This window comes from Ichthyophthirius multifiliis, assembly GCF_000220395.1.
Source record: "Ichthyophthirius multifiliis unplaced genomic scaffold scaff_1120509251394, whole genome shotgun sequence".
In the NCBI taxonomy this organism is placed as follows: Eukaryota; Ciliophora; class Oligohymenophorea; order Hymenostomatida; genus Ichthyophthirius; species Ichthyophthirius multifiliis.
Genome location: NW_004085916.1, coordinates 21,369 through 49,310, shown reverse-complemented (window position 1 = coordinate 49,310; position 27,942 = coordinate 21,369). Strand labels below are relative to the sequence as shown.

The following is a 27,942-nucleotide window of genomic DNA, read 5'->3' as shown; positions in this document are numbered from 1 at the left end:
GTAAAAAACAAAATAATTATTTAAAATTTACAAATAATGGGACGCTAAAAAAGAGATTTAAGCTACTTATTACCATTTTGTTATTATTGTGATAAAACATTTGAAAATGAAATTATTTTACATTAACATTAAAAAGCTAAGCATTTTACATGCGAAAAATGCTTTAAAAAATTTAGTACAGCAGATTTAATAAAAACACATTTACATTAGGCACATATGGAGAATTTAACAAAGTTATTTTTTATTTATTTAAAATGTTTTTTCATTTGAAATTCAAATACTATCTTTTATTAATTTTAAACAATAGAGTTTCAAACGCATTACCTGATAGATCAAGTGTTGAATTAAAAATATTTGGAATGTAAGGAGTTCCAAGAAATTTAATTGAGGAAAGATAAAAAACAAAAGGTAATTTAAAAAAAAAAATTAAATATATAAAAATAAGAAATATTAATTATTTCAATAAAGCGAAAGAATATTGGGAGAAAATAATAAATGAGAAAAATTAGAAATTGAAAAAAGAATAAAAAATAATGGAAAAAGAGTTAAAAAAGAAAAACAGAATATAATAAATTAATAATAAAGTTACAGACGAATAAAAAAAAGATCTAAAGAAAAACGAAGAAATTTTAGAACTTCCTATACCTATGAATACAATAAGTTTTGGTTTAACAATTAAATAAAAACCAGAAGAAAAAAGAGAAGTAGAAAAACCAACAAATGTTTTCGGATTTGAATGAGTTTAATTTTTACATAAATATATTATATATTAATATGTTTATTTATTTAAAGATTTATGAATTGAATAAGTATATATATTACATTTTACTAAATTATTATACATTTATTTAATTTTTTATTTATTTTTTCATTTTTTATTTAAAATTTATAATTTTTAAGCTAATTAATTTGTAAAAATTAACTATTTTAAATCAATTTAATAACCAGCTTTATGTTCATCTATATTATTTTATTCATTTTCTTATTTTTTTTAGTTTTCTGCTTCTAATTAAATCAATTAGCTATGTTAATATCTACTAAATTTTGAGTTTAGTTAATTATTAAGTGAAATTTCGACTAGTTTAGGAGAATAATGATTATTTCTTTTTTAATCTATAGTTTATTATTCGAAAGATTTTAAAATTTAAGGATCTATAATTTCAATTATTTTTTTATCTAATTCTGTTTATTTATGAATATCTTTGTTGATTTCTTAAAATGCTTAAAAAGCTTCAAAAGCTTTTTCTTCTTCGGTTTTTTTTTCCTAATATAACTAATAATTTCCTTTTTCAGAATTTTTATTTAAATAAATAATAGGTTTAGGTAAATATTCAAAAAGTTTAAGTTAATTTTAATTAAGTAAAATCGTTTTTAATTTATCGAGTTCAGTTATTTTTTTTATTATATAAAATATATCTAAATGGTTATACAATATTTACTTTCCTTTTTATATTTATAATTTTTTTATTTTTAATTATTTAGAAGGGCAATATAAATAACGAATATATTCAATAAACTTAAATTTAATTTTTTTAATTTAACTTTTAAGAGAGTTCAAATATAATTAGTTTAAATTCTATTTTTAGTTTGACTTTTATGCTTAAATAGTATTTTCTATATTTAGTTGTTTAGAATATAACAAAGAAAATGAATATTGTATATAATTTTTTATACGGATAAAAATTGATTGAGATTACTATATCTAATTTTCTTATTAATTTATTTAAATTGATTTTTTTTTTATATATTTTTTATATTTAAAACAATTATTTGAACTTTTTTATTCGAATTAGTTTTATTTAGGGCTTTCTTAATTAAATTATTAAATATTATTTAAATTGCTTTATAGCTTTGCATTTTAAATTTAACTTTTTTATTGTTGATACGGTTTTTTTCTTTTTTTTCCAAACTTTTCTATCTGGAATTAAAAAAGCTAGTTTATCAATTTTCTGTTTAAATCAAATTAACTAATTGGATAGCAAAAAATTATTCCAATTGTGAATAAAGATTAAAAGCTACCACCAAGTGTACCTAATACTTCTTCTATTTTTAAATACCGTCTATTCCAAAAGTTTAATTATTTATCCTCAAACTAAATATTTAATTGAAATAATGTATTACTATTTGTCTGTAAAGTCTATTAAAATTAAGATTATATTATGATAAAATAAGGTATATTATAAATAAATAAATTAATAATTGCACATTTTATTTAAATAAAATAAAAATTTGTTTTATAATTTTTTGTTAAGTCAATATATTTTTTTTTATTAGTAATTTTTTTTAAAAGCTCAAAAAAAAAAAAGAAAGAAAAAATGAAAAATTTACTTTTTTTTCTTTTTTTCTATTATTGAGTTTTAAAAAAAAAAATTATAAAAAAAAAAAAAAAAAACATGAAAAATAAATATATAAAAAATATAATTTTTTAAAAATTTCTTATTATATTTACATTTATTTCATATTATGAATAAGTTATATTTTAATAAGTTGTTTTTTTTAAATTATTTATTATTCCTTCTTCACTTACAATATAATTATCAATCAAATATAAGTTTATAACTTTTAATAAATTATCATTTGAATTAAACTTTAATCTTCTACTAATATTCTTAAAAGGATATCCTTTTTATTATATGTCAAAATATTTATCAGAAAAATAAATCATTAATTATGGATTTTTAAAATATTAATCGTATTTTTCATCATTTTTATCAATGCAATTAATATTTTATTAACATTTATTAACATTTATTTATATATAGGAAAAATACGTATTGTCAATATCACCTCCAATCTCGATATCGTATATAATTGGTTAGTCATTTTTAATACAGTATAAATTGTTAAAATTAACGTTAAAAAGTTTTATTAATTTATCATAACCAAATGAGTTTGTATTGCATTATTCCATCTCTATATCATAAAATTGATAAGTTAAAGTACTTTCTGGAGATGTTCTTCTTCCTATAACTTATTAAGCAGTAATATTATATATTTTTTGATCAAAAACAGGAAGTTCTTAATTATTACGGAGAGCAAGTGCAAAGTAAAAATCGTTTTATTTAATTTTAAATATTCTATTAGCTTCTATATATTATATTCTATATTATAGTTTTGGATTATTTCCTTAAAATAATTCAATAAATTATGAAATCATTAAATAAGCAAGAATTATATAAATAAAAAATGTTATTGTCGCTCCAAATATAGTCTGATGTTTTTCTTTTTGCTAAAAACGTATGCTTATATTTTTGCCAAAAATATCTATTTTTCTCAAATTAAAGTTGCCGATCATATTTTTTTATATTGAATTAAACGTAATTTTTAAAAACAAAATATTTAATTGTTATTTAAAAATAAAATTTATTTAATTAAATTTATTATTTATTAATAATATACTTAATTACTTTTTATATTTATCTTTAAACACTCTAAACATATATTTTCAATATAATTAATATAAATTTAAATATTTTTTTTTTTTTTAAGTTTATTTATTTAATAATTTTTATCCTTTTCATCATTAAAACAAATGCAAAAACTTTTAACAATATGAAAAATAATGTTTAATTAATAATCAAAAAAAATAAACATTAAAAAATAAAAAATTATTTTTATTAATATTTAATCAAAATAAATTGAATATAAAAATATACAAATATTTTAAATATTAAATAATTTAAACAAAAATGATTAAAAAAACTATATTTTCGTTTTCTAATTTCTATAAAGCAAATTCATTTTTACGTCAAAACGAATTTTAAAAATCAATTGAACTTCTTTAAAACCCAAATACCATCCTCGAATATAAAACTTTAGCAAAAGCATAATTAGGATTAGGATAGCTATAATAAGGTGCTCAAAATTTTGAGGTAGCATTAAATTTAAATCCATCAGATATTGAAACAAACATTTTTTATGCAATAACTCTAAGTTAAGAAGAGAAAGAAAATGATGAAAAATTAAAACAATTATAAAATAAATTACTTGAAAATTTTAAAGATTAAAATGAAAGTTAACTAATATAAGCTGGATTAAGTTTGATTGATCGAGATTATATTTAAATTGAATTACTTTTATAAAATCCAACTAATTATAAAAATGAAAATGATCGTTTTTTTGCTTTTGGATTATTAAAAGAATCATTAGCTCAATAAAATAAATTTTCAGAAGCATAAAAATTATTAGAATAATGTTTAAAAGAATGTCCTTCATTTTAATGGGAAATATATTATGAATTAGGGAAAAACTAAAAAATAAATTTTTAATAAAAAAAGAATTACTTATAAAATTCAATTTCTTGTTAAAAAGATTAATTTGATATATTTACTGAACTTGCTCAAATCGAAATTTAATAATAAAATTTTTAATAAGCTTAATAATATATAAATAATTCTTTATAAATAGTACATAATTATTGGAAAAATTATAGTCTTTAAGCAAATATTTACGCAAGTTAAGATAAATTTTCCTAAGCTGAAGAAGCTATTAAATTAGGATTATAATTTGCGGAATAAAAGGCGATTTACTTAGTTAGTATGGCCTGTTTTTATTATAAAAAGGATTACCAGATTAAGCTTTAGAATATCTATTTTAAGCCCTTGATGAAGAAAATAGTATCCCTTAATATTATTATAATGTAGCTTAGGCTTATTAATAATAGGGGGAGTTTGAAGATGCTATAGAATATTATGAAAAAGGTCTTAGCTTGGATTAAGATAATATTTAAATTTTAAAATAATGTGGATTGCTATTCATAAAAATAAAGAAAGGAAAAGATGCATTGAAGATTTTTTAAAAAATATCTAAATTTAATCATAACAATTAGGATTTATAAAAATATATAACTTAGGCTAAATAATTATGATAAATTATATATTTTTTAATTTTTTTTTAATATTATTTGTAAGCTAATGGAATAATTAAATCATTATTTTTAATTTCGAAATCTTAAAATATAAAATCAAGAATATAATTAAAGTGGAATATATTTATTATATTTAAATATTACAATATTAAAAATAGCATTTCCATTTTAAAATTTTATGTCTATTGAATAATATATAATTACTTATATATTTTATTTTTTAATATTTTTTATATTTTTATATACTTAATAGAAAAAATAATAATAAATGGAAAACATCTCTTTTTTTCTTTTTTTTTCGATTGTGTTTTCTTTTTAAAATAAAAATAAAAAAATAAATAAGTAATACATATTTATTATAAATTTTTAATTTATTAATATATAATATAATTTACATACAATAAATAAATTCAGATATTTTTTAATTTAAAATTTAATTTAATGGAAGAGTTAACATCAATCGAAGATTTGTAATAATTAGCTATATTAGGTATAAATAATACTTTTATGTTTTTAAAATCTTTTTTAAAACTAAATTTAGGATATAAGGTTTAAATTAAAATTTTAGATGAAGAATTTATAGGAGAAATTGTACATTATAATCCATAAGTTGGTGTATTAATATTGAGTAAAAACCTCAAAACATATTAATATAATGGTAAAATATTTATTAAAAAAAAAATAGAAGAAAGAAATCATTTAGATTAATTTAATTATAGGCTTATTAATGCAAACATAATTTAAGAGTTAAATATTTTTGATAGATTTAGTGATATTAAAGTAAAATTATCAAAAATAAAATTATTTTATTAAATAATGTTTATGTTTAAGGAAATTTTGGAAAATATAGATACTCGAAAATTAGATATTGATTAGGTTTTGAAATATGAAGAACAAGTATATGAGAACTTAAATTAAAAAACAACCACTAGTGAACAGGAATTAAAAATTAGGTTTTTTAATATCTTACTTAAAACATATTCTTCTTCTGAATGGAAAGATGAAAATATATATATTTATGATCTTAAAGTTACAATTTAACCTCCTTATAATGAAAGTATTTAATTTTTATTATGTCTAATTATTAATTATTTTATTTAAAAAGATAATGTGATTGGCGAAAATAAAAAAGCAGTTGAAAGAGTCCAAAAAATTGTATTAATTAAAATTTTATTTTTGTTTAAAAGATATATTTAATTAGGTAATTCAAATACACAAAAAACTAAAAAGCACTAAATGAATTTGATTTTTGTTTATACATTCCAAAAGTAAATTAAAAAAAATTATTAATTTTTATAAATATTTGTAAAAAATTTTTAAATATGAAAATAAAAATAGATAAGTAAAAAAATTCAATTATTTTTTTTAATTTTCTTTGATTAAATATATATTTTATATTTTAATAATTTTTTTTAATTGAAAATCTAGTTTAGACATTTTATTTTTCTCATATTAAAATACTCTTTTATTATTAACTTTATTTTATCATTAACATAAAACTTTTTTTTATTCTAATTATTCTAATTATTCTATTTTATTTTATATTTCTTATAAATCGTTTTCATATTAAATTATATTGTAAAGTTTTGTGATGCATTCTTTATCGTTTTAACTTATTAATCTATAATCAAATCAATATTAAGTAGATCTTATCTTGATAATTCTTCATCTTTCTATTTTATTTTATTTTATTTTATTTAAATAAATGAAGATTCTTTTTTACGTTAATACATAGTTTAAGTTTATTTATTATCATATAATATTCAGTTTATCCTAAAATTTATATACATCTTTGTCGGTTTTATTGGATTTATATTTGCAAATATTTTTATTATTCTTGAAATTTATGAATTTTAGGATTATCTGATTTATATTATATAATATTTTAATTTTTTTCTTATATCTCTGTCAATATTTTTTTTTTTTATTAAAATATTTCAACTTTGTTAGTTATTTGAACTTTATTAAACATTTATTTTGGGGATATTTCTCTATTTTTATTAATTGTATATGTTCTTTTTTTATTTAACGGCTATTAGTTTATTTATTTATCTTCAGTAATTTATTCAAGTTTAAAATTGCGATTAATTTGTTTTTTTTTTGTATAAGTTTCAATTAGTCACTAAAATTATTTGAATTTTTAAAATCTTGATTTAGATGAGAAACGAAAAATTATTTGTCACTTTTACTTGGATTAAATGCACTTTTTATTTAATATTAATTATAATTATAAATTTTTGGCTATGGAGTTCCAAAATTATTTACATGTACATTTTTAGGAGTTTTTATATTGCTTAAATTTTTACTTTTTTAAATAATTTCATTCTCATTTTTATTCTATAAAAATCTACTACTAAAATTAATTATTATATCTTAATCAGTATTTTTTTTTTTTCTTATTCTCCTTCTTCAGTTTTTTATACTTTTTTTATAAATATTTAATTTGATTATTTATTTGATGTTTCTATTGGTATTATTTTTAATTATAAATTACTAGTCAATAATTATTATTATTCATTATTCAAAATAATATCTTAACATTTTAATTTCTATAAAATTTCTTTATCTTACAAAAGTTAGAATATAGAAGGCCTTTTTGTATGATCTTTTGTTAGACATTTTTAAATTAGATTAGACAAAGAAAGCGAATATATATCAGGTAATGGATCATACTAACATTTTTATATTTTAAACATTAATGAATTATAATTTCCAGCTTCAAAAGGTTTTTTATATGTAGCAAGTTAATAGAGAACACATCCGAAAGACCAAAGATCGCTTTTTTCATTATAAGGAATATCTTTAATAATTTCAGGAGACATATAATAAGGTGTTCCTACTTATGCTCTAGCAAATTTATCATTATTTTAAAGTTATTTAGCAACACCAAGATCACCTATTTTTAATTTTTAGTTAGATGAAATGAATATATTCATTGTTTTAATATCTCTATGTAATATTTTTTTTCATGTAATTACTATATTCCTTATGCAATTTAATAAAAGAATTACCAAATCTATTTTTCTTTTAATGGTCTTTGTAATTAATTTTTTATGAAATTCTCTAAATCTCCTCCTGGACAATATTCCATTATAATTGAAAGACTGTTTTCATGAAAAAAGCTGTCATAATATTGTACTATATAATCACTTTAGAATGAATTCAATAATATTGCTTCGTTTATGCATTCGTTTTTTTACATTAAGGACATATTTTATATGTTTATTTATTTTAAAACATATATTTTTTAATCTGTTTTTCTAAGTACTTTATATACGGTACCAAATGAACCTTAGCCAAGTTTTTTTTATATTTCAAAATCTTAAAACGTACTTTGCTTTTATTACATTTTTATATTTTTATTTTTTTTTATTAATTGTAAATTAAATTTTAAATTATGTATATTATTTTCTATTAGTGATATACTTATAGAAGTTGGATTTAGGTAAAAGTATCAAAATATTTTATTTTTTTAAAACTAGTTATATTAAATATAATTTTTTTTAAATGTTGAACAAAAAAAATCTGTTTATAAAACTATGATTAATACGATACAATTTTTTTTTGATATAGATATGTAAATAATTAAAATTGTATTCTTATAGCAAATAATATTTAAATATAAATATTTATTAAAATTTTTTGATTAAAAAAATAATTAAAATAATTTTTAATTATAATATTATAATATTATAATTTCTCAATATTTAAAAAATATTGCAATTAAGAGATAAACATAATATAAATTTTTATAATATAATATAAATTTAATTAATGTTTAAAATATTTAATAATTAACAAAATTTATGCTATATATATTAATATCTATTATCTTATCCACTGTTTAAAAATATTTATCATATTTTAATATTTTTTTTTAATTAATATAATTAAATCTTACTAATTTTTAGTTTTTAAATTTTTTTAAAAATTTTTTATATATGCTATTTAAAAAATTATATGTGCTTTAGATTTGTGGGATAAAAATACATCTGGAAAAATAGATCCAAAGTCCATAAATTTACATCTGGTCCTTAAGGCCTTTAAATCTAAACCTAGTCGCTAACTCCATGAATATCCACCAATTTTGATATCCAGGTATTTAAGGACCAAGTGAAGATTTATGGATTTTGGATTAGGTTGATATTTAGGTATTTTCGTATTGAATTTTTTATTTCATTCTTAATATTATATATTAAAAAATTATTATTTTGAAATTTTCAATTTAAAATTGAAAATTATTTAAAATAAAAGGTAAAAAATAATTATATAAATATATAATGAACGAACTTAATAAAATTAATTAAAATAATTGAGTAGTTTTAGATGTAGATACTAAATTTCATATCATAAACGCATATATATATATATAAATTACATATGACATCATTACTTTTAAATATAATTTTCAAGATAAATTAAATATAATATTATTTAATTTAATTTAACTTAACTATACATATATTATGGATATAGGATATGCAGCTGCGGTAGGTTTAATATTTTTAAGGGTTTATTATAATGTGTTTTGGAAATATAGATTTTAAATATCTTATGATAGAATAATTTGGAATCATTATGACCTCAAAGTATTTTTATATTTAAACTATGCATCATTTGTAATCGTAGCTTTTAATTCAAGTGATTATATAATAGTATTGATAAATAAAAAATAGAATAAATATCATAGTCCTCAAATATCCGCTAGAGTGTTTATTTAGGTATAAATTACCTTAGTAAACTAGTAACCTACTCCAGAAAGCGTTGACTGGCCACCTATATTAAATTTTTAATTGGACAAAATGTACTAAAATTTCATATTGGCGACAATAATTTTTTTTATAAAATTAAAATATTCGCACTCTCATTCTATAATTTTAGTAATTTATGTGTTAAAACTATTTTTGAATTATATTATGATTTTACCTAATATTACTTATTTTACAGTTTATTTAAATGTTTATTTTACATTTATCATATATACATTTAATATTTAAAATGAACAACAATTTAATAATTTAAAATAATTAAATTAGACAAGAAACATAAATAATTATTAATAAATATAAATTTTTAATTAAATAAAAACAAATCATATTCATATTAAAAAATTACAATATACTTCGTAAATAAAAAAAAAATAACATAACAACTATTAATGTATTTATAAATAAAATAAATACCACATTATTAATGTGAGTTCATAAAGAGAAATCTACACTAATATAAATTAATAGATTTAATTTTCTCAATTTAAAAATTTTAGGATGAATAAAAATATGTTATAAATGCTTTTTATGATATTAAAAGTAAAGTAGATTCCCCAATTTGAGAAATATTATTTAAAATAGTTTTATCATAAAGAAATAAGAGGGTTTAAATGAATAATAATACAATAAATAAAATTGATAATAAATATAAAAAAATTAAATACTTCAAAATTGGTATAGACACTTTTATACAAATCAAGAATTTAGCAATAAAACTAACGAAAAAATAATAAATATAAAAATATGAAACTATTTTTATTTGATAATAAGGTAATAATATAAATATTATAAATCTTAATTAAATAAAAACCTATAGAAAAAATTAAATCATATATCTAAAATATTAAATAAATAATAAAGATATTTTAAACTAGAAATAAAATTAGATAGAAATATAATAAAATAATAAATAAATAATAATTAAAAATAATCAGTTCATAAAAAATATAATATATTTCTGATATTAGAGATATGAAATATAAACACGAATATAATATAAAAAAATTAAAAATAACTAATAAAATAAATGATAAATAGTATATAATCATATTAAAAAAAAATTTAAAAAAAAAATTATATTTTAAATTAAAAAAATACAATATTTATTTAATGTTAATATTACAAAAATAAAAATAAGTAAAATAAAATTAATTTAAACAAAAATAAATAAATAATTAATATTTAAAAAATTTAATATAAAATATATGATAAGCTATTATATTTTGATATATATAAAAATAAAATTAAAAATCATGAATAAAATATTAATATTTAAAATTAAATAAATAGAGTATTAATAGTTATTTATAAATTAAATTAAAAGATATGTAAATTTAATATTAATAAATAATATAAATAAAAAATATATAGATAAAAAAAATAGTATTTTAATTATAATTTCTTACAAAATATAAAAATAATATTTAAAAATATATATAATCATTACAAATTTTAAAATAAAAAAATAAAGAAAATAAATAAATATATATATATATATATATATATATATATATATATATAATAAAATTAAAAATTTATTTATTATAAGTAAACTAAAAGATTAAAAAATAGTTAATTTTAAAATAAATTAAAAAAAATTAAAAATAAAATTTAATTATTTAATTTTAAATAAATATTATAATGTAAATATTTCAATTTAATTTTTTACATGCATGTTTATTAACATAATAAAATAAATATTTATATTATTATTTTTCTGTATAAAAAAAAATATTTATTTTAATTTAAATTGTTTTTTTTTATTTAATTAGGATATTTCACGGATTATATAATATTCAGATTTAATATATTTCTATCTGCTAAACCAATATGGGAATATTTATGGTGATCTAGATAATATTTTATTCTTAATTTTATTATACTCTGATATAAAAAATACTTTTATTATTTAATTTTAACAAATAAATCTGAAATTAAATTATTATTAAAAAGTTTTATTTGTTTAAAAATTGTGTAATTATTTCATATTTTAAATAATTTAATTTATAATTCAACAGAATAGGCTTTCATATTTACTTTCTTTATTTTATTAAAAATGAATACAAAATTTTTTGGGATTTTATTTTTAAGAGAACGGTAAAATATATAAAAAATGGATTTTATATTTTCTATAATTTTTTTTAATATTAAAATTTCTATTTATAATTAATATTTATTTTCATAAAAATATAAATACTTATATAAAATATAAATAATAAATATATATATACAAAAATTAATTCTCTAGAATTATAAATTATTAAATTTTATGATTATACCGTAATTATATATAAGAGAAATAAAACTTTATTATTTTTAACAATAAATATTAATTAAAAAATAAATAATAAATATTAATTAAAGAATTATAATTGTATAAATAATCAGATGTATATCTATATTTATTATTTTTTACAAATAAAATTTTCTTAAAATCTATTTTTTAAATAAAAATATTGATCGATATAATAGACGAACTTATTTTAAACATACCATTAAATATTGTACTTAAAATATATAAATTTAATTTTAAAAAAACAAGTATATCTATTAAATAAAACTAGAATATTTAATTATATATTGTATAATAAATGTAATTATTCAGCCTCTTTTATTTAAATTATAAAAATGTTTCGTATAAATTTTTATTTTTTTTGTTAAAAAAATTTCATTATTAAAAATATTTATAATTAGAATATTATTTAAATATTCTTTTAAAAATAAAAGATGTTTTATTTTTAAAAAATATATATATATAATATAAGTTTTTAAATTAATGACATTAACTATTAAGAAAGGTTTGTTTTTATCTAAAATACACGTAATGAATTATATATATAATATATATAGATGTTTCTATTAATAACATAAACTAATAAGATTGGTGCATTTTTATATAAAACACACATAATAAATTTTATTTAAGAAATATTTTATTATTTTATATACTTTTTTTTGTTAAGAAAAATATAAATTTTAATTTTGAAAAACATTAGATAATAAAAAATGTTTACGTAATTTTAATTTTTACATAAAATTATTTATTTAAAGTATAAAACGAAATTTATTGCAATTAAAAAATATCGGTATAACAAAAGTTAACAATTTAATAAACTTGATTAAAATCTTTTAAAATCCCTATTTAAAAGTTAAGATATAATTTTATTTATATTTCGCATATTTTTAAAAAAATGGCTTATATTATTTATATTTTACAGATATCTTAATTTAATTTTTGTTAATTATTTTTTTATTATTAAAAATTTATATTAAATAATTAGTTTTTTCAAATAAATTTCTTTTCTTAAAAATCTTAATAATAAATTATATTATTTACAACATTTATTGGTATATCATGTATTTCTGGCAAACCATCTTAAATTTCAGTTTTTTTAGTATGAAATTTGGTATATTTATCTATAAAAAAAATTAAATTTAAATAATAAATTAATAAATATTACCTTAAATTGTTGAAAATGAATTATAATCTTTGCATTAAGAAATATTTAAAAATTAATAAAATATTAGTACATAAACAATTGACATTATAAGGACGGCAGGAAATGCTATTGCCCATTATTTATCTGGATAAAAATGCAATCCTAAAGAGTTAAGAAATTAATCAGGTAAACAACTCCAACAAACATATAAAACATAAAAACAAATAGAACTTACCCATCCAACAAATCCATATATTTCTACAGATTTCATATTCGAATTAAATAATATATTATTAAAAAAAAAATATTAAATAAAAATTGAAAATATATATATATAAATAAATATATATATATATATATATATATATTATTTTATTCTGTAAAATTATTTTTTTATAAATATTTTCCATTAATAATTATATAAAAATATTATATTATCATATATATTTTTAATTTTAAAAACTGTATGTAATTAAAGATTATGAAATATTTAAAAAAATATATAAATATTATTTTTAAAAAACTAATTAATTTTATTAAAAAAAAAATGTATTAAATTTATATCTAATTTTATTTATATTTTTGTATGTTTTGTTTTAAATATAATATTTAGTTTATTTTTAATAGTTTTTGATTATATTATTAGACTTTTTTTTTAAATGTATTTTTAAAATAAATTATTTTTTTCATTCTCATCTTTTATTAAAACGATATAAACTTCTTTAATTAGCCCCTTTCTTTAATATTTTTATATTTTAAATAATTTTTAGAATAAAAGAATATAAATTTAATTACACTTTCTTTATCAGTTTCAAAGTTATTTTCTTTTTTATAAGGAATTTATCTTTTATACTCTTAATTAAATTTCTTTTTTTATTTTATTCTTATTGCTCATTATTGCTTTCTATATTACTATTATTTGTTTAATTTTCATCATTTATTGAATTTTACTTTTATTAATTTTATTAAATGTTTAATATTTGATATTTCTCATCTTTAAATTTGTGGTATTATTTATATTTTTTACTCAAATTTTTGCATTTTCTTTCTCTTTCTGTATGTGATCTTTCATTATCTCCGTCATAATTTTAAATGTTTGTAGGTTTGTTAATTATTTCTTCTATTGAGCCAACTTTCTCTTGACTCTCTTCTTAATAATCATCGTCATTTGCAGGGCTTCCACTTATTTGTTCATCTAGAATTTTAATATCTATTTATTCCAAATAATTTCTTAAATAAAGTTAGTTTATTTGGTTTTTAATAAAATCTCTTTAATCTTTATATGTTTTAAATGTATAATTATTTTCTTTTTATTGTTAAGTATATATAACATTACTTATAATTAAAAAATAGATATTTATAATAAATAATTCATATATTTTTTATTTAATACTTATAAAATTAGGATAAGTGATTATTTTTTATCACATTTTCATATGCTAATTTTGAAAAAAGCAAAATATTTGCAAATTATTCGCATTATATATTTTAAGAGTTGCTTTTGAGATAATGTTCCTTCATTTTTGCAAAGAATTCGATTTCTTATTCAATTTATTATTTTTATTTTAATTTTTGGATTTATTCGGGCTTTAACTATTATTGTTTGATTGTTAAATCATTTATTTCATTAAACTTCTTTCGCAAGTTTCTTTCCTTTTTGTATATGTAGCTTAAAAAGGAGTCCATTTTTTTTTTTATTTAATGTTTAAAAATTTTTATTCAGATATTTAGATTATTTATTTAATTTATAATATAAAATAAGAAAATTGATTAGAAAGATTATATATATTGTATTTATTTTTTTATTTATTTTATTTTTTAAATGGATTTATTATTATATATATACTATATTTATAAATTTTCAAGTATAATATTTTATTCTTTTTCATGAATTTAAGATTTTTTATAAATTTTTTGTTATATATGGATTCTAATTATTAAAAGGAACAGGATTTGTTAAAGGATTATGTCCAAAGACGAGATTGTTTTGTTTTTAATTTATTTAATTTTTATTATTTTACATTCCATAATTAATTTAATTTTCAAACTTTTATTATGTTTCTCCTATTTTTTTTAAACTTTATTAACCTATATTGCTAAATTTGCTAATTGGAGAATGATTGTTTGCTTAAAGGCTATTATTGATTGGACTATTTTCTGTACTATCTGTATATTTTCCCGAAATTGTATGAATAACTTTATCTTAATATTAAGAAATAATTTTTTAGCGTGGAGGAAGCTATCCTACTTAAGGAGACCAACCAGGCAACATTGTGTACAATTTATTATCTCCTATTTTATAAGCCTTTTTATTTAAAATTCATATTTTTTATTTTATTTTATTAATTACTTATAAATCTAATTTATTTAAACCTTTTTCATTTTTAGTCATTCTTAAATAATTTTGTATAGTTTCCTATTTTTCTTTAGTTTATAAATCCAAAAATTATTTGTATTTATTCTTTTCTTCTAAAAGTTACTATTTTTTACTAGTTTAGAATTATTACTAATTTTTTAACTTTTAATAAAATAGTTTAAAATTATAAATATATATCTTATTTTTAGATGTTTACATCTTACAATCTTTCTTTTATATTATTTTGTTTATCTTATATTTCTATATACTATAATTATTATTTTTATTTTATTTAATTTAAGTTTGTTTATTATGTATTTATTAAATCCTTTTAGTAATATAAATTTCAATTTTTTTTTTTTTATTTAATTTTTTACAATTCTTTACTATTGTAATTTTGTGACTTCTTTTTCTAAGTTTTTTCTTTCTACTTCTGTAATATTTTAATTTATTTGATATTCTAATATTTATATTTTTTTATTCAATGGTTTTATTACATTATCTTAGTAATTATCTTATAATTTTTATTGATTTTAAGAAGTTTACTTATAGAACTTTTTATTTATTTAATAAAAATATTTATTTGTTTCAATATAATACATTTTTATAATTTTCTTCTTTATTTGTTTCTCTTTCTGTGTTAATTCTCATTAAATCGTTAGACTCAATTTAATTTTAAAAATATTATTTCTTTTCAAACATTTTTTTGTCATAACTTCTTTAAAGTTCTTATTAAGCTAATTGATTTAGATATTCCTTTTATGTTTTATTATAAATATTATAAAAATTAAAAATACCTTTTATTATCTATTATAAACTTTTTCTTCTTCTATTTTTTGTTAATTATAATCTAAAAGCTATTTGTTTAAAAAAAAAATTAAGATAGTATATTTTTTTAAAAAAATATACTTTGTTTTCCCAATCTTATATTTAACTCTTTTAATTATTTTGCCTTTCATACTATTCTTATTTTTGTTTTTGATATTATTCAGCCATATTTTATTACATCAATTTTTTATATAGTTTATTTTTATTTTATTCCTTATTTTTCATAAAAATATTTAAATTAGGAATAATAAAAAAATATATAAATTATACTTCTTAATAAATAGCAAATTTCTATTAAGATTCTTCATATTCTCTTATTTTTTAATTTAGTTCAAATTGTTTTTATTCAAGTTGGCATTATTTTTTTTTTCAATTTCATTTCTATAAATAAAATATTTTTATATATATTTATCTAAAAAAAAGAAAATACAGTAATTCTTTCTGTTTGAGACGATTTATTTCCTTTTCATTAATAGATATTTATTAATTTACTTCTTGTAAATGCTTTTCTACTCCTATCCATTCAGCTTTTTAATTATTTTTATTTTTTGGGTATTTCCTTCTCATAGTAGAACTGTTGAATGTATTTCCAAATTATTCATTTGGAATTTCTTAATAGATATTTTAACTATTATTAAGTTATTATTAATCATATTAAATATTATCGCAATTATCATACTATTATAATTCTGAAGGTGAATCTTAGTTCGAATTGTAATTCATATTAAATAAATTTTAACAAATATTTTATTTAATCAATAATTAAAAATTAAAAAACCCACAAATTAATTAATTATATAAATATTTTTTTATAAATAAAAAATATTAAATTCCATAAAAAATATAATAGTATTTAATAACATAATTTATAAATATAATAAATGAAATTAAAAAAATAATATGGATTTAATTCAAAAATATTTAATATATTAAAAATTTATTTCTCTATATTAATTGTTTCATTGAAATAAAAAAAATATAAGCAAATAATATTTTTACAATTTAAATTCAACAATAAATTTTTAATTATTTTATATATTATATTTTTTCCTTTTTAAAATGAAATAGTAATGCTAACTAATATTTTTTTTATTATTTTAATAAAATTGATTTTTTTTTGTTTTTTTTAATTTAAGATAAAAATAAGAAAAATTATATATTTAAAAAACTACGTGTAAATTAATTATTATAATCACAATAAATAACACTCAAAAAAAAATATATATATATATATACTTAAAAAAATTTAAAAAAATGAGCAATAGCACTTTTAACTAAAGTAATATAGTAAAGTAAATTATATTTTTAAAATAAAAAAAGATGAAGAGTAAAATTAATAAAACGATTTCCCTTCACTGGATAATTATATATATAATAATAACAAATAAAACAATCGTACTAAAAATAAAATAAAAAAAAATAATGTAAATAATAATGTTAATAAAAATATTAGCAATATTAATAATAATAATATCATTAATAATAATAATATTAACAATAATAAAAATAATATTAATGAAAATAATATATTTATTAAATAAATAAACAATAATAAAAAATAAATTTAATAAGAAGATTTTCCTTAATTAGCCAGCTACGACCCAATAAAATTGATAAATAGTTTTGCATAAAATCAATTTAATACTTAACCAAATGAAAAAATAAATATAATAGATTCAAGTTAATTAGAAAAATAATAAAACTAATAGCCTATTAAAAAAGAAATAACTAATATTGAAGCCTTTTTTGATTAATTTTAAAAAAATAGCATTCCAAAAATAAATTAGCAAAATGAATCTGAATAAAGTCAAATTTTAATCCGTTGTAAATAAGGGATTTATATATAAAATTATAAAGAAAATGATAATTTATAAAATTAATTTTTGTTTACAACTTGGAATGATAAACATTTTTTAATATAGGATGGATTTTATTTAATTGTAAAAATATATAAAATTTTATTATTTTTTTTTTTTTAAAAAAAATATATTTCTAAATCAAGGCTTAAAATACTAATAATATTGGAATTTTTTCTATTAAAAAAAAATATTACTTCATTAATTATAAAAAAATGAAATCTAAAATGTATTTTTATCTAAATAAAACAAATTTATTGTAATTATAGACAAAAACTAGCAAGACTAAATTGAATGTTCAGTTATAGACGCTTTTAATTTTTAATTAGTAATTTTTTTTATATATTTTTTCTTTTTTAATGATGAAACTATTTTTCTAGTACAAGTAATTTGAATTTAATTTTTATTAAAAATCTAGAAATAATCTAATATAATTTGATAAAAATGATTAGTTTTTGTTTGTAAGGATGCAAAAATAACTAATTGTTTATGAGACTAATTAATTTCAAGTAGTTTAAAAAATAAATGCAGAAAAATATACACATTAATATGTTTCTCCTAATGATTAAAATTTATAATTGCTTTTTTTTACACCAGAAGTAATAATACAAATATTATTTTTATTTTTAAAAATAAAAACAAAAAGTTGACGAAAGGATATGAAATGATTCCTGCTTAAATAAAATTATTCTATTTAAATGATCATTCTAAATAAATATTAGACGAAAAATTAAGTAAAAGTTAAGAAATAGTTCCAAAATGGTAACCAAATGGAGAAAAGCTACTTATGTGGTGCTAAACTATACATGATGAACAGGAAATACTTACTATGGGCAACATATTCTTTATTAAGTTAAAGATAATAAATTAGAAATAATAAAGTTTTACAAAGGAGTTATACATGATGTATAATGGTCACCTAATGGAGAATATTTTGTCGTTATAGGAGGAGGAATGCCTTCTCATTCTGTTCTATTTAATAAAGTTATAATATATAAAATATAAAAATAATATTTATATATTTATTAAAAGCTTTGCTAACCTATTTATGAATTTGGGAGACATCATGTAAATAAAGTGATTTGGAATCCTTATTCACATATGATTATTTTAGGAGGTTTTGGTAACCTTAGTGGAGATTTCGAAGTTTGGAATGTCTAAGATAAATAGTAAGTAGGTAAATTTAATGCTAATTGCACAGTTGCGTGTTAATGGAGTATGAATGGAGCTTTTATTTTATGTAATGTTCTTTTCCCAAAGCTTAGAATGGGAAACAATTTTAGAGTTTTTAATTATAAAGGAGAACTTCTAAAAAGTAGCGATTTTTCGCATACTGATTTGTATGATGTTTAATGGGTGCCTTATCCATTTTCTTAATTAGAAGATTTAGAAGAAACAAAAAATTAATAATAATAATGTAAAGTAGTAAATAATTAATAGTAATAGGTAGGAGAATAAAAACAAACTAAAAAAGGAATGCTTACAAAAAGAGGTTTAAATTTATTTAACTTTTTATTAGTTTAAATAATAAAAATAATAAATTATTTATCATTAAAAAATATAGGAAATTTAAGTGCTTTACTTAATAATGATTATAAAATAAATAATCATGGGGGTAAAGTTTTATGTATTGAAGAATAATTTGAAAGAGAGGAAGATAAAGAAGAAGAAGAAAAGCAAAAAAATTCGAAAAATAGTGGTAATGAAAAACAGAAAAATGATTTCTTTATGCTAAGAAATAAATAAAATGTACAAAATGAGAAAAAAATAATAATAATACATAAATTATAAATAATTAATAAAATTATAATAATAATTAAAAAAATAGTAGCAATAATTATAATAATAATAACAAAAATAATAATAATAATAATAATAATAATAATAATAATAATAACAATATAACAATAATAAAAATATTAATAAATTAAAAAAATTGTAATCACCTATACATAATCATAATCAGAAAAATTCACCAGGCTAAAAAGGAATTAAGTAATCTTATGTTTAACACTCACCTGACTTATTAGAGTTTTTTAATTAAACTGATGAAATTAATTTTAACAAAGAATAGAAAAGTAGTGATATATATATAATAAATAAAAAATAACAATAATGATAATAATAATTAAAATATTTATTTAATTTTTAATCACTCTCTTAGTTATTTTAATTAAGTATATTTATTTAAATATTTAATATCTTTATTTTTTAAATTTTATTTTAATAATATATTTTTTTATAATAGTATTTTATTATTATGAAAACAAAAATATTATTAATATAAAAAATATTATTTTTATTTTTAATTTAAAGAATATTAATTTAATAAATAAAAAAAATAAATAAATAATTTCATATATTAATTATATATATTAGAAAATTAAAATAATTAATATTATTCAAATAATTCTTTATTTAATAATAATTATAATTGTTATAAGCATATAAAATATAAATATAACTAAAATAATATATATATAAATATAAATATATTTATATATATATATAAAAAATTATATTTATATTTATATTTTTATAAATTAATTTATTTATATATATGTTATTATGTAAATAATAATTTTACTTATATAATTTAATAATTTTATATAACCAATTTTTTAATAAATAAAAAGAAGTAATTTTTATATTATACCAATAATACTTAATTTAAATATATTTTTAATATTTCTATAATAAAATAAAAATGGGCTAAACATTTTGCCTAACTAAAAAAATCAATTTAAATAAATTAATGTATTAGTGTTGGGTAATAAATAAGTTGGTAAAGATTTGCTTATTTCAGCCTTAATAACAAAAGGTAAAAGCATAATGGATACAAAATTAAGTAGGCTTATGTAATATGAAGATTACAATATATAATTTATTAGACTTCCAAAAAGTGACCCAGATTATTTTCGAATAACCAGTATTAATTTTCTTAATTATTAGGATATAATAATATTATGTGTAGATCTTTCAAGTTAATGCACTATACATGGTTTTTGTGATGATTACTTTGAAATAATTTTACAATATATAGTTTTAAATCCAGAAAAGAGATTTAAAATAATTTTAGTGGGATGTAAATGTGATAGAGAAATAAGGAATTATAAAGAGGAGAAAAATTTAAAAATTAAATGTTAGGAATTAAATATTTTGTATGTTCCTGTTTCTTCTTATAAAAATTTTTCAATTGATATTTTATTTAAAATGATTTTAGAATATTAGAATACGAATTTAAGCTTTTAGACAGTTTTTTAATAAATAAATATTTTATTATAAACAAATAAATATGTAGATGCTGTAAGTTGTTTAAGGGATGAATTATGATAAACAGAAGAAAGTAAAATAAATAATTAATCATATTTATCCTAAGAATATAAACATTCGGTTTCTTAAGAGATACCTTTTCCTACTCAAGAAGGTATAGAGTAATATTTTACATAATAATAGCAAGGAGGATATATAAAAATAATTGCTCACCAAAATATGTATTTAAATAATAGAATATTAATAAAAAAAGGGAAAAATGCGACTGTTTATAGAATTTGTTTTGAAGGAATGTTTTATGCATTAAAAATTTATAAAAATAAAATGGATATTGATTAATTTTAGTTAATTTTTGAAGAAGCAAATAATAGATAGAAATTTATTAGTTTAAAGCATGTAATGCCAATTTTAGGAATATCTTTTTATGTTGATATGTAACGGCAAAATATATTAATAGGATATTGGATGAGTTTGTGTAAATATACATTAAAATATGTAATTTTAAGTTAATAAGTTTTAATTAGTTATTAACAAAAAATTAACTGGATGCTTTAAATTCTTGACTCTTTAGAATTTTTAGAAAATAATAATATATAACATATTAATTTAAAACCGTAAAATATACTAATTGATTTTAATGATAGTTTACTTATCTCAGGCTTTTCTAAAATCTCATTTAACCAAAAAGTTATACGAAGGAATTAAATCTATTTAACCCATAAATATGCACACCCTAAATCTGTTATATATAATAAATTAAGTAAAAAATTTGATATTTATAGCTTTGGGATTATACTTTTGGAACTTTTCACTAATAGAGCGGTATTTGGAAATCCTAATAAAAATTAAATGCATGATTATTGTTCAAAAATTTTAAAGAATCCGGTTAATTTTAATGCTTTGATCTATCATGAATAGAATTATCCTTTAGAAATGTAAAATTTAAATAAGGCTATAAAGTATATAGTAGAAATATGTATCATATAAATTTTAATTAAAAGCTAAAAATAAAATGTAAATATTAGTCTTGTTAAATAAAAGTTCTTGGAATTATGAGAAAATTTTGAAAAATATGTTAAATGACTAAATACCATAATTTAATTTTTTTTTATATAATATATTATATATATATAAATTTTAAATAGATTAATTAATATGTTTAAATGTATTCTTTTTTTTTTTTCATAAATATGTATAAATATAATTTTATTGTATACTAATTTATTATTATTATTTAAAATAATTATTAATATATAAAATTAAATAAAAAAAAAAAAAAGATTTTTTATAAATAAAAGAAAAAAAAAATAAACAACAAAATAAAAGAAAAAATTTAAAAAATGTCTTATTTCAATAATGAAGGAGGAAAAGGAGAATTATATGATTTAGAATACGAATTAAAATCTAATGATTTTTAAGTAAAATTAAATGCTATAAAAAAAGTAATAGCAAATATGACAGTAGGAAAAGATGTTTCAGCATTATTTTAACCAGTCATAAAATGCTTAGAATATCCAGACATTAAATTAAAAAAATTAGTTTATTTATATATTATTAACTATTCCAGAGAAAAGCCTGATGATGCTATTATGGTAATTAATTTATTTAGAAAAGATATGGATAATAAAGCAAATCCTTTATTAAGAGCTTTAGCTGTAAGAACTATTGGATGTTTAAGAGTACATAAATTAAATGAATATTTAGTTGTCCCTTTAAAAAATTCACTTAATGATCAAGAACCATATGTTAGAAAAACTGCTGCTTTATGTGTACCTAAAGTATATGAAGTTTCACCTTAAATTGTTGAATAAGCTGGACTAATTGATATGATGTAATGTTTATTATAAAAAGAATCTAATGGACTAGTTCTTGCTAATCTATTAATTTCTTTATAGGAAATATCATTTTTAAAGTATAATATTATTAGAATTTGTGAATTAATTTTTTTTTATTTTTATTAAATAGAAAATAATAATTAGTTATGATTACTTCAGAAAATTTAATAAAAATTCTATTAGCATTAAATGAATGTGTAGGTAATTTTTGTAATATTTATTTAGTTTAATATATAAAAAAAGAATGGGGATAAATATTAATACTAGATTAATTAGTAGATTTTAAAGCAACAGAAGAAGAAGCAGAAAAGTAATAATAAAAAAAAGAATAAATATAAATATAAATATAATATAAAAATATATATATATATTTATTTATATTTATTATTTATATTTCTTTATATATAAATTATATTTTTTTCTATATTTTTCTTTTTATTATTATATAACAGAATAATAGAAAGAGTATTGCCAAGATTAAACCATATAAATCCTGCTGTTGTATTAAGTGCTATAAAAGTAATTGTAAAATTTTTAGATCAAATTGATAATATTTAAATAGTAAATGGAATTTAAAAAAAATTAACTCCACCTTTAAGTAATATTATAATATTAATAATATTTATTTTTAATATAGTTTCTTTATTAACATGGGATAAACCAGAAGTAAAATACATAATTTTGAAAGTTATAATCCATATTTTATAAAAACGACCATTAATATTAGAAAATTAATTAAAATCATTTTTTTGCTTTTACAATGAGCCCTATTACGTTAAGAATGAAAAATTAAGTATTTTAGTAAAAATATGTAATGAACAAAATTTAGACATTCTTCTAAACGAACTTTAATGTTATGTAACTGAACCGGATACAGAATTTGTGAAAAGATCAATTATTGCAATTGGAAATATCGCTATAAAATTTAATAAGGCTTGTAATAAGGCTTTTTAAATTATTATTGATATAATTAAAAACATTCTTTTAAGCACTAATAAATCAGCAGGAAGTGAATATATTTAGGAAATTTTAATTACTCTTTAAAAAGTTTTTAGAAAACATAGAGTTATTAATAATTAGAATAAAAACGATATGGAATTAATTACTAAAATAATTCCTTAGGCTTTTGATTAGAGCGCAAAGGCAGCAGCAGCTTGGATTTTAGGTGAATATGCTGAATATATTCCTAATTCCTTATAGATTTTGGAAAAAATGACCGGAAACTTTTTATAAGAACAAAGAAAAGTATAACTTGATTTATTAAGTACTGCTGTTAAGATTTTTGTAAAATATCCTAATGAATGTAAAGATCTTATAATTCATGTTTTATAAGTAGCGGCTGAAGAAACTGATAATTCGGATGTAAGAGATAGGTATTAATAATTTTTTTTTTTATTTTATTTTTTATTAAATATTAAAGAGCTTATATGTATTGGAGAATGCTTTCATAAAATCCTTAAAAAACAAAAGATACGGTCTTGTGTAGTAAACCGAAAATTGAAGAAAATAAAATTATAAAAGATGTTGATTTTTTATAAAAAATGATTCATACAATTCCTTGTGTTAGTTCTATTTTATAAAAAGATCCTGAACAATTATTTAAGCATGAAATAATAATTGATAGAAAGTATATTTTTATAATTTATATAAAAAAATATATTTTTTATAAAAAAAAAAAAGAATATATACAAATAAAAAAATATAATAAGTTACAAAAAACAAAAATAATAATAATAATAATAATAATAATAATAATAATAATAATAATAAGTAAGATTAAAATTAAAATATCGATTTACTTGGTGATGTCGATGATATTAATATATAGTAAAATGATAAATAATATTAAAATAATTTAATATATTAATAAGATGATTTACTTGATTTAGATGAATAATAATAATAATAATAATAATAATAGAAAAATAATTTAGAATCTAAAAATATTTTTGATTTATATGATAATGAAGAACATATAGTTTCTTAATCTGATTAATTATAATAGAATAAAAACTAAGAACTTAATAATCATTATGATATGTATTAAAAAGAAGAATATATATTACCTTAATAATAATAAACATAAATTATAGATAATGTTGATAATTAAAATATATAATAAATTACTTAAGCATAACCTTAATTTAATTAAGAGTTTGATATGTTTGGCGATCCTATTATAAAAAATGAAACTTTTTCTTAAATATTTACAGAAATTCCTACAGAAGTAATAATTTTTTTAAAAAAAAATAATTAAATAATCAAACAATTTATATAGGAAGTTTTAAAATTTGATCAAAAAGGAACATCTGGTTAATCCGGTTTAAGAATATTAGCTAATTTTAGCAGAGAAAATGATGATATATATATAAATATGTAAATTTTTAATTAGACTTAACACGTTATAAATAACTTTTTATTATAAATTAAATAAAATTATTTTGGTTTAAAACCTTAAGATTCATTTCCTCTAATTAGTTTATAATCTTAAAGTAATATAGTGGTTAAAGTTCAACTTTAATATAATGTTTAAAAAGATATTAATATACCTTAACCTCCTTTAATGTTTATTTTCGGATTAAAATGCTCTCATGATGTTTTTATGTTTTAAATACCTTGCTTACTTCATATATTTATGGTTTTTTTCTACTTTTTATTGTTTTATAAAATAAAATTTAATAAATAAATAAAAATAAAATTAAGGTTAAAGATGGAGAAATGTAAAAAGACGTTTTTAAAAAATTTTGGTCGTCTAATTAAGAAGGATAAATTGAAATTAAAAATAACTTTAATAAAAAATATCTGAATGAACCTGAAATAAAAAAATATTTTAAAAATAATAATATTTTTTATGTAGCTACGAGGCCTCCTTTAAATAATTAAATGTGTAAGTTTTTTATATTTTTTTTATTATATTTATATGTTCATTTTTTAGAATCTTACTTCTTTTCGTGTAAAATTATTGGTGATCATGAATTTTGTGGAGAAGTTTAACCAATTCAAGACGGAAGTTGTAAAGTTATATGTAAATCTAAAATGTAAAATCTACTTCCTTTAATTTTATAAGTTTTTAACTTTATATTAACAAGATGATTTATTTAATATTAAATAAAAATTAAATATTATATTTAAATATTGCATTTATGTTAAACACTTATAAAGATATTTTTTTTAAAATAAATAAATATTATATATTAATATTTTCTATAATCTTATATTTCTTTTATTTTAGAAATTATGTAAAATAAATTAAAAAAAGAAAACTTATAAAAAAATTTAATATAGTATTTTTAAAGAAGATTTTTAATATTATATTTATATTAATTTTTTGTTTTGTTTTTTAATTAGAAATATAATTATAATTATAATTTAATGGTTTTTTTTTTATTAAAAAAATTTCAATTTTCAATAAATAAAAAATTAAATTAAATAATAATATCATTTATATTTTTATTATAAATACATTCATCTATATTAATTTCTCCTAAATAATATTATAAAATTTATATAATAAAGAATTTATTATAATAATTTATTAGATCTATATCATTTTATAATGAATGTTTTATATTTTACTATAATACTAAACTAATCTGTTTTTAAATATAATTGATGCAAATCATATCTTTGTGTTCCAATAGAAAATCATTTAAAATATTTAAATTTAAGTTTATTAAAATACTCTACAATTATTTTTATTAGGGAGGAATTTGTATATTATATTTTTATTTTAAAATATATATAAATTTTTGCTTTATCATAAGTTTTTAATTTCTATTAATAATTTTTTTTATAATCTAATTATATATATTTATTTTATTAATATTTCTTTTCTTTAATATATTCAAAAGTTCTTCTTAATTTTAAATATCTTATTATTTATAATTAAAATTTTATAATGATTTTTTTAAATTTATTTCTTAAACTAATATTTATTTTTCTTATTTTTCTAATGATAATATTGTTTTATTAATTTTTTCTTTTCCTCTATTATTTTATTTTAGAGGAATATTATTTTCTTATAATTAACATTCAACTTCCCATTTAAAATAATCGTTTTCAATCTAAAATTTGAAACATTTAAAACAAAAAAATTAATTTTTTTTACTTTTTTAACCATATCATTAAAATTTTCTGATATTTTTATTTTGTTTGTCGTATTTTAATTTAATTTTTAAAGAATAAGTTTAACATTTGGTAAATTTTAAATATTTTCATGTTTTTCGAACAAATCAATACACTATTCAATATAATTTAAATCTAAACTTTAATTAAAGCTTTTTTAAATGTTTTATATAGAACATTTTTCAAGAATCAAATATTTATTATTTTCGATATAATAGATATAAAATATTTTTTCTTCACTGTAATGATCATGTAAAAGTTAAATTTATTAACTATTTTATATGTTTTTTACCATTAAAGACTTATTATCCATATCTATTATTAATAAACTCTAACCAATTGATGATAATATATATTTATCGAACGAAAAAAGTCTTGAAAAATTTAAAGTTTAATTATTTTCATCCCTAAATTAATAAGTTTTTAATACATTTCCTGTTTAAACATCTACTTTCCACATATAACCGTTTGGTCGAGCAGCCAATGCATATTCAGCTTTTTATATATAAAATTCTTATTAATATATATATATAAATAAATAATTACATTAATTTTAAGGGAAAAATGTGATTCCAAGAAATGCATTTTTATCT

At 16.1% G+C, this 27,942-nt stretch overlaps 5 protein-coding genes across 5 annotated transcripts, besides 30 other annotated features; 2 read left to right on the top strand and 3 right to left on the bottom strand. All coding sequences in view use genetic code 6, as the record gives it.

Moving 5' to 3' along the window:
- Positions 1-43: 43 nt before the first annotated feature.
- On the top strand, positions 44-740 carry IMG5_194670 (zinc c2h2 type family protein, putative; the record flags this gene model as incomplete). Its single annotated transcript, XM_004024921.1, has 2 exons — positions 44-408; positions 469-740. Exons 1-2 carry the CDS (start codon positions 150-152, stop codon positions 738-740), a joined length of 531 nt encoding a protein of 176 aa, XP_004024970.1. The 5' UTR covers positions 44-149.
- A 128-nt stretch (positions 741-868) lies between these two features.
- IMG5_194660 (ubiquitin-conjugating enzyme family protein, putative) lies at positions 869-3,295 on the bottom strand (the record flags this gene model as incomplete). Its single annotated transcript, XM_004024920.1, has 2 exons — positions 869-2,128; positions 2,450-3,295. 2 exons carry the CDS (start codon positions 3,293-3,295, stop codon positions 869-871), a joined length of 2,106 nt encoding a protein of 701 aa, XP_004024969.1.
- Positions 2,728-2,753: a microsatellite.
- A 1,776-nt stretch (positions 3,296-5,071) lies between the features above and the next one.
- Positions 5,072-5,111: a microsatellite.
- Positions 5,112-6,373: 1,262 nt separating this feature from the next.
- Positions 6,374-6,399: a microsatellite.
- Positions 6,400-6,541: 142 nt separating this feature from the next.
- Positions 6,542-6,566: a microsatellite.
- A 652-nt stretch (positions 6,567-7,218) lies between these two features.
- IMG5_194650 (hypothetical protein) lies at positions 7,219-8,113 on the bottom strand. The gene has a single exon (XM_004024918.1). The coding sequence runs from the start codon at positions 7,728-7,730 to the stop codon at positions 7,389-7,391; it is 342 nt and encodes a 113-aa protein (XP_004024965.1). The 5' UTR covers positions 7,731-8,113; the 3' UTR covers positions 7,219-7,388.
- Positions 8,114-10,254: 2,141 nt separating this feature from the next.
- Positions 10,255-10,295: a microsatellite.
- Positions 10,296-10,527: 232 nt separating this feature from the next.
- Positions 10,528-10,568: a microsatellite.
- A 192-nt stretch (positions 10,569-10,760) lies between these two features.
- Positions 10,761-10,808: a microsatellite.
- Positions 10,809-10,972: 164 nt separating this feature from the next.
- Positions 10,973-11,015: a microsatellite.
- Positions 10,982-11,019: a microsatellite.
- Positions 11,020-11,118: 99 nt separating this feature from the next.
- Positions 11,119-11,157: a microsatellite.
- Positions 11,158-13,400: 2,243 nt separating this feature from the next.
- Positions 13,401-13,444: a microsatellite.
- Positions 13,445-13,563: 119 nt separating this feature from the next.
- Positions 13,564-13,622: a microsatellite.
- Positions 13,566-13,614: a microsatellite.
- Positions 13,623-13,959: 337 nt separating the features above from the next.
- IMG5_194640 (hypothetical protein) lies at positions 13,960-14,624 on the bottom strand. The gene is made up of 2 exons (XM_004024910.1): positions 14,470-14,624; positions 13,960-14,411 (listed from the first exon to the last, which is right to left on the bottom strand). Exon 2 carries the CDS (start codon positions 14,407-14,409, stop codon positions 14,104-14,106), a length of 306 nt encoding a protein of 101 aa, XP_004024958.1. The 5' UTR covers positions 14,410-14,411; positions 14,470-14,624; the 3' UTR covers positions 13,960-14,103.
- Positions 14,625-17,689: 3,065 nt separating this feature from the next.
- Positions 17,690-17,787: a microsatellite.
- Positions 17,715-17,764: a microsatellite.
- Positions 17,715-17,787: a microsatellite.
- Positions 17,716-17,791: a microsatellite.
- Positions 17,759-17,788: a microsatellite.
- A 2,091-nt stretch (positions 17,792-19,882) lies between the features above and the next one.
- Positions 19,883-20,042: a microsatellite.
- Positions 20,043-20,331: 289 nt separating this feature from the next.
- Positions 20,332-20,373: a microsatellite.
- Positions 20,374-20,567: 194 nt separating this feature from the next.
- Positions 20,568-20,638: a microsatellite.
- Positions 20,569-20,650: a microsatellite.
- Positions 20,589-20,627: a microsatellite.
- Positions 20,589-20,677: a microsatellite.
- Positions 20,678-22,612: 1,935 nt separating this feature from the next.
- Positions 22,613-22,649: a microsatellite.
- An 80-nt stretch (positions 22,650-22,729) lies between these two features.
- On the top strand, positions 22,730-26,193 carry IMG5_194630 (hypothetical protein; the record flags this gene model as incomplete). Its single annotated transcript, XM_004024902.1, has 10 exons — positions 22,730-23,301; positions 23,355-23,425; positions 23,468-23,534; positions 23,677-23,822; positions 23,862-24,597; positions 24,645-24,851; positions 25,230-25,264; positions 25,318-25,451; positions 25,503-25,600; positions 26,160-26,193. The coding sequence occupies 10 exons, from the start codon at positions 22,730-22,732 to the stop codon at positions 26,191-26,193; spliced, it is 2,100 nt and encodes a 699-aa protein (XP_004024949.1).
- Positions 23,553-23,592: a microsatellite.
- Positions 23,582-23,651: a microsatellite.
- Positions 23,596-23,620: a microsatellite.
- Positions 24,948-24,994: a microsatellite.
- Positions 25,117-25,144: a microsatellite.
- Positions 26,194-27,942: the final 1,749 nt, after the last annotated feature.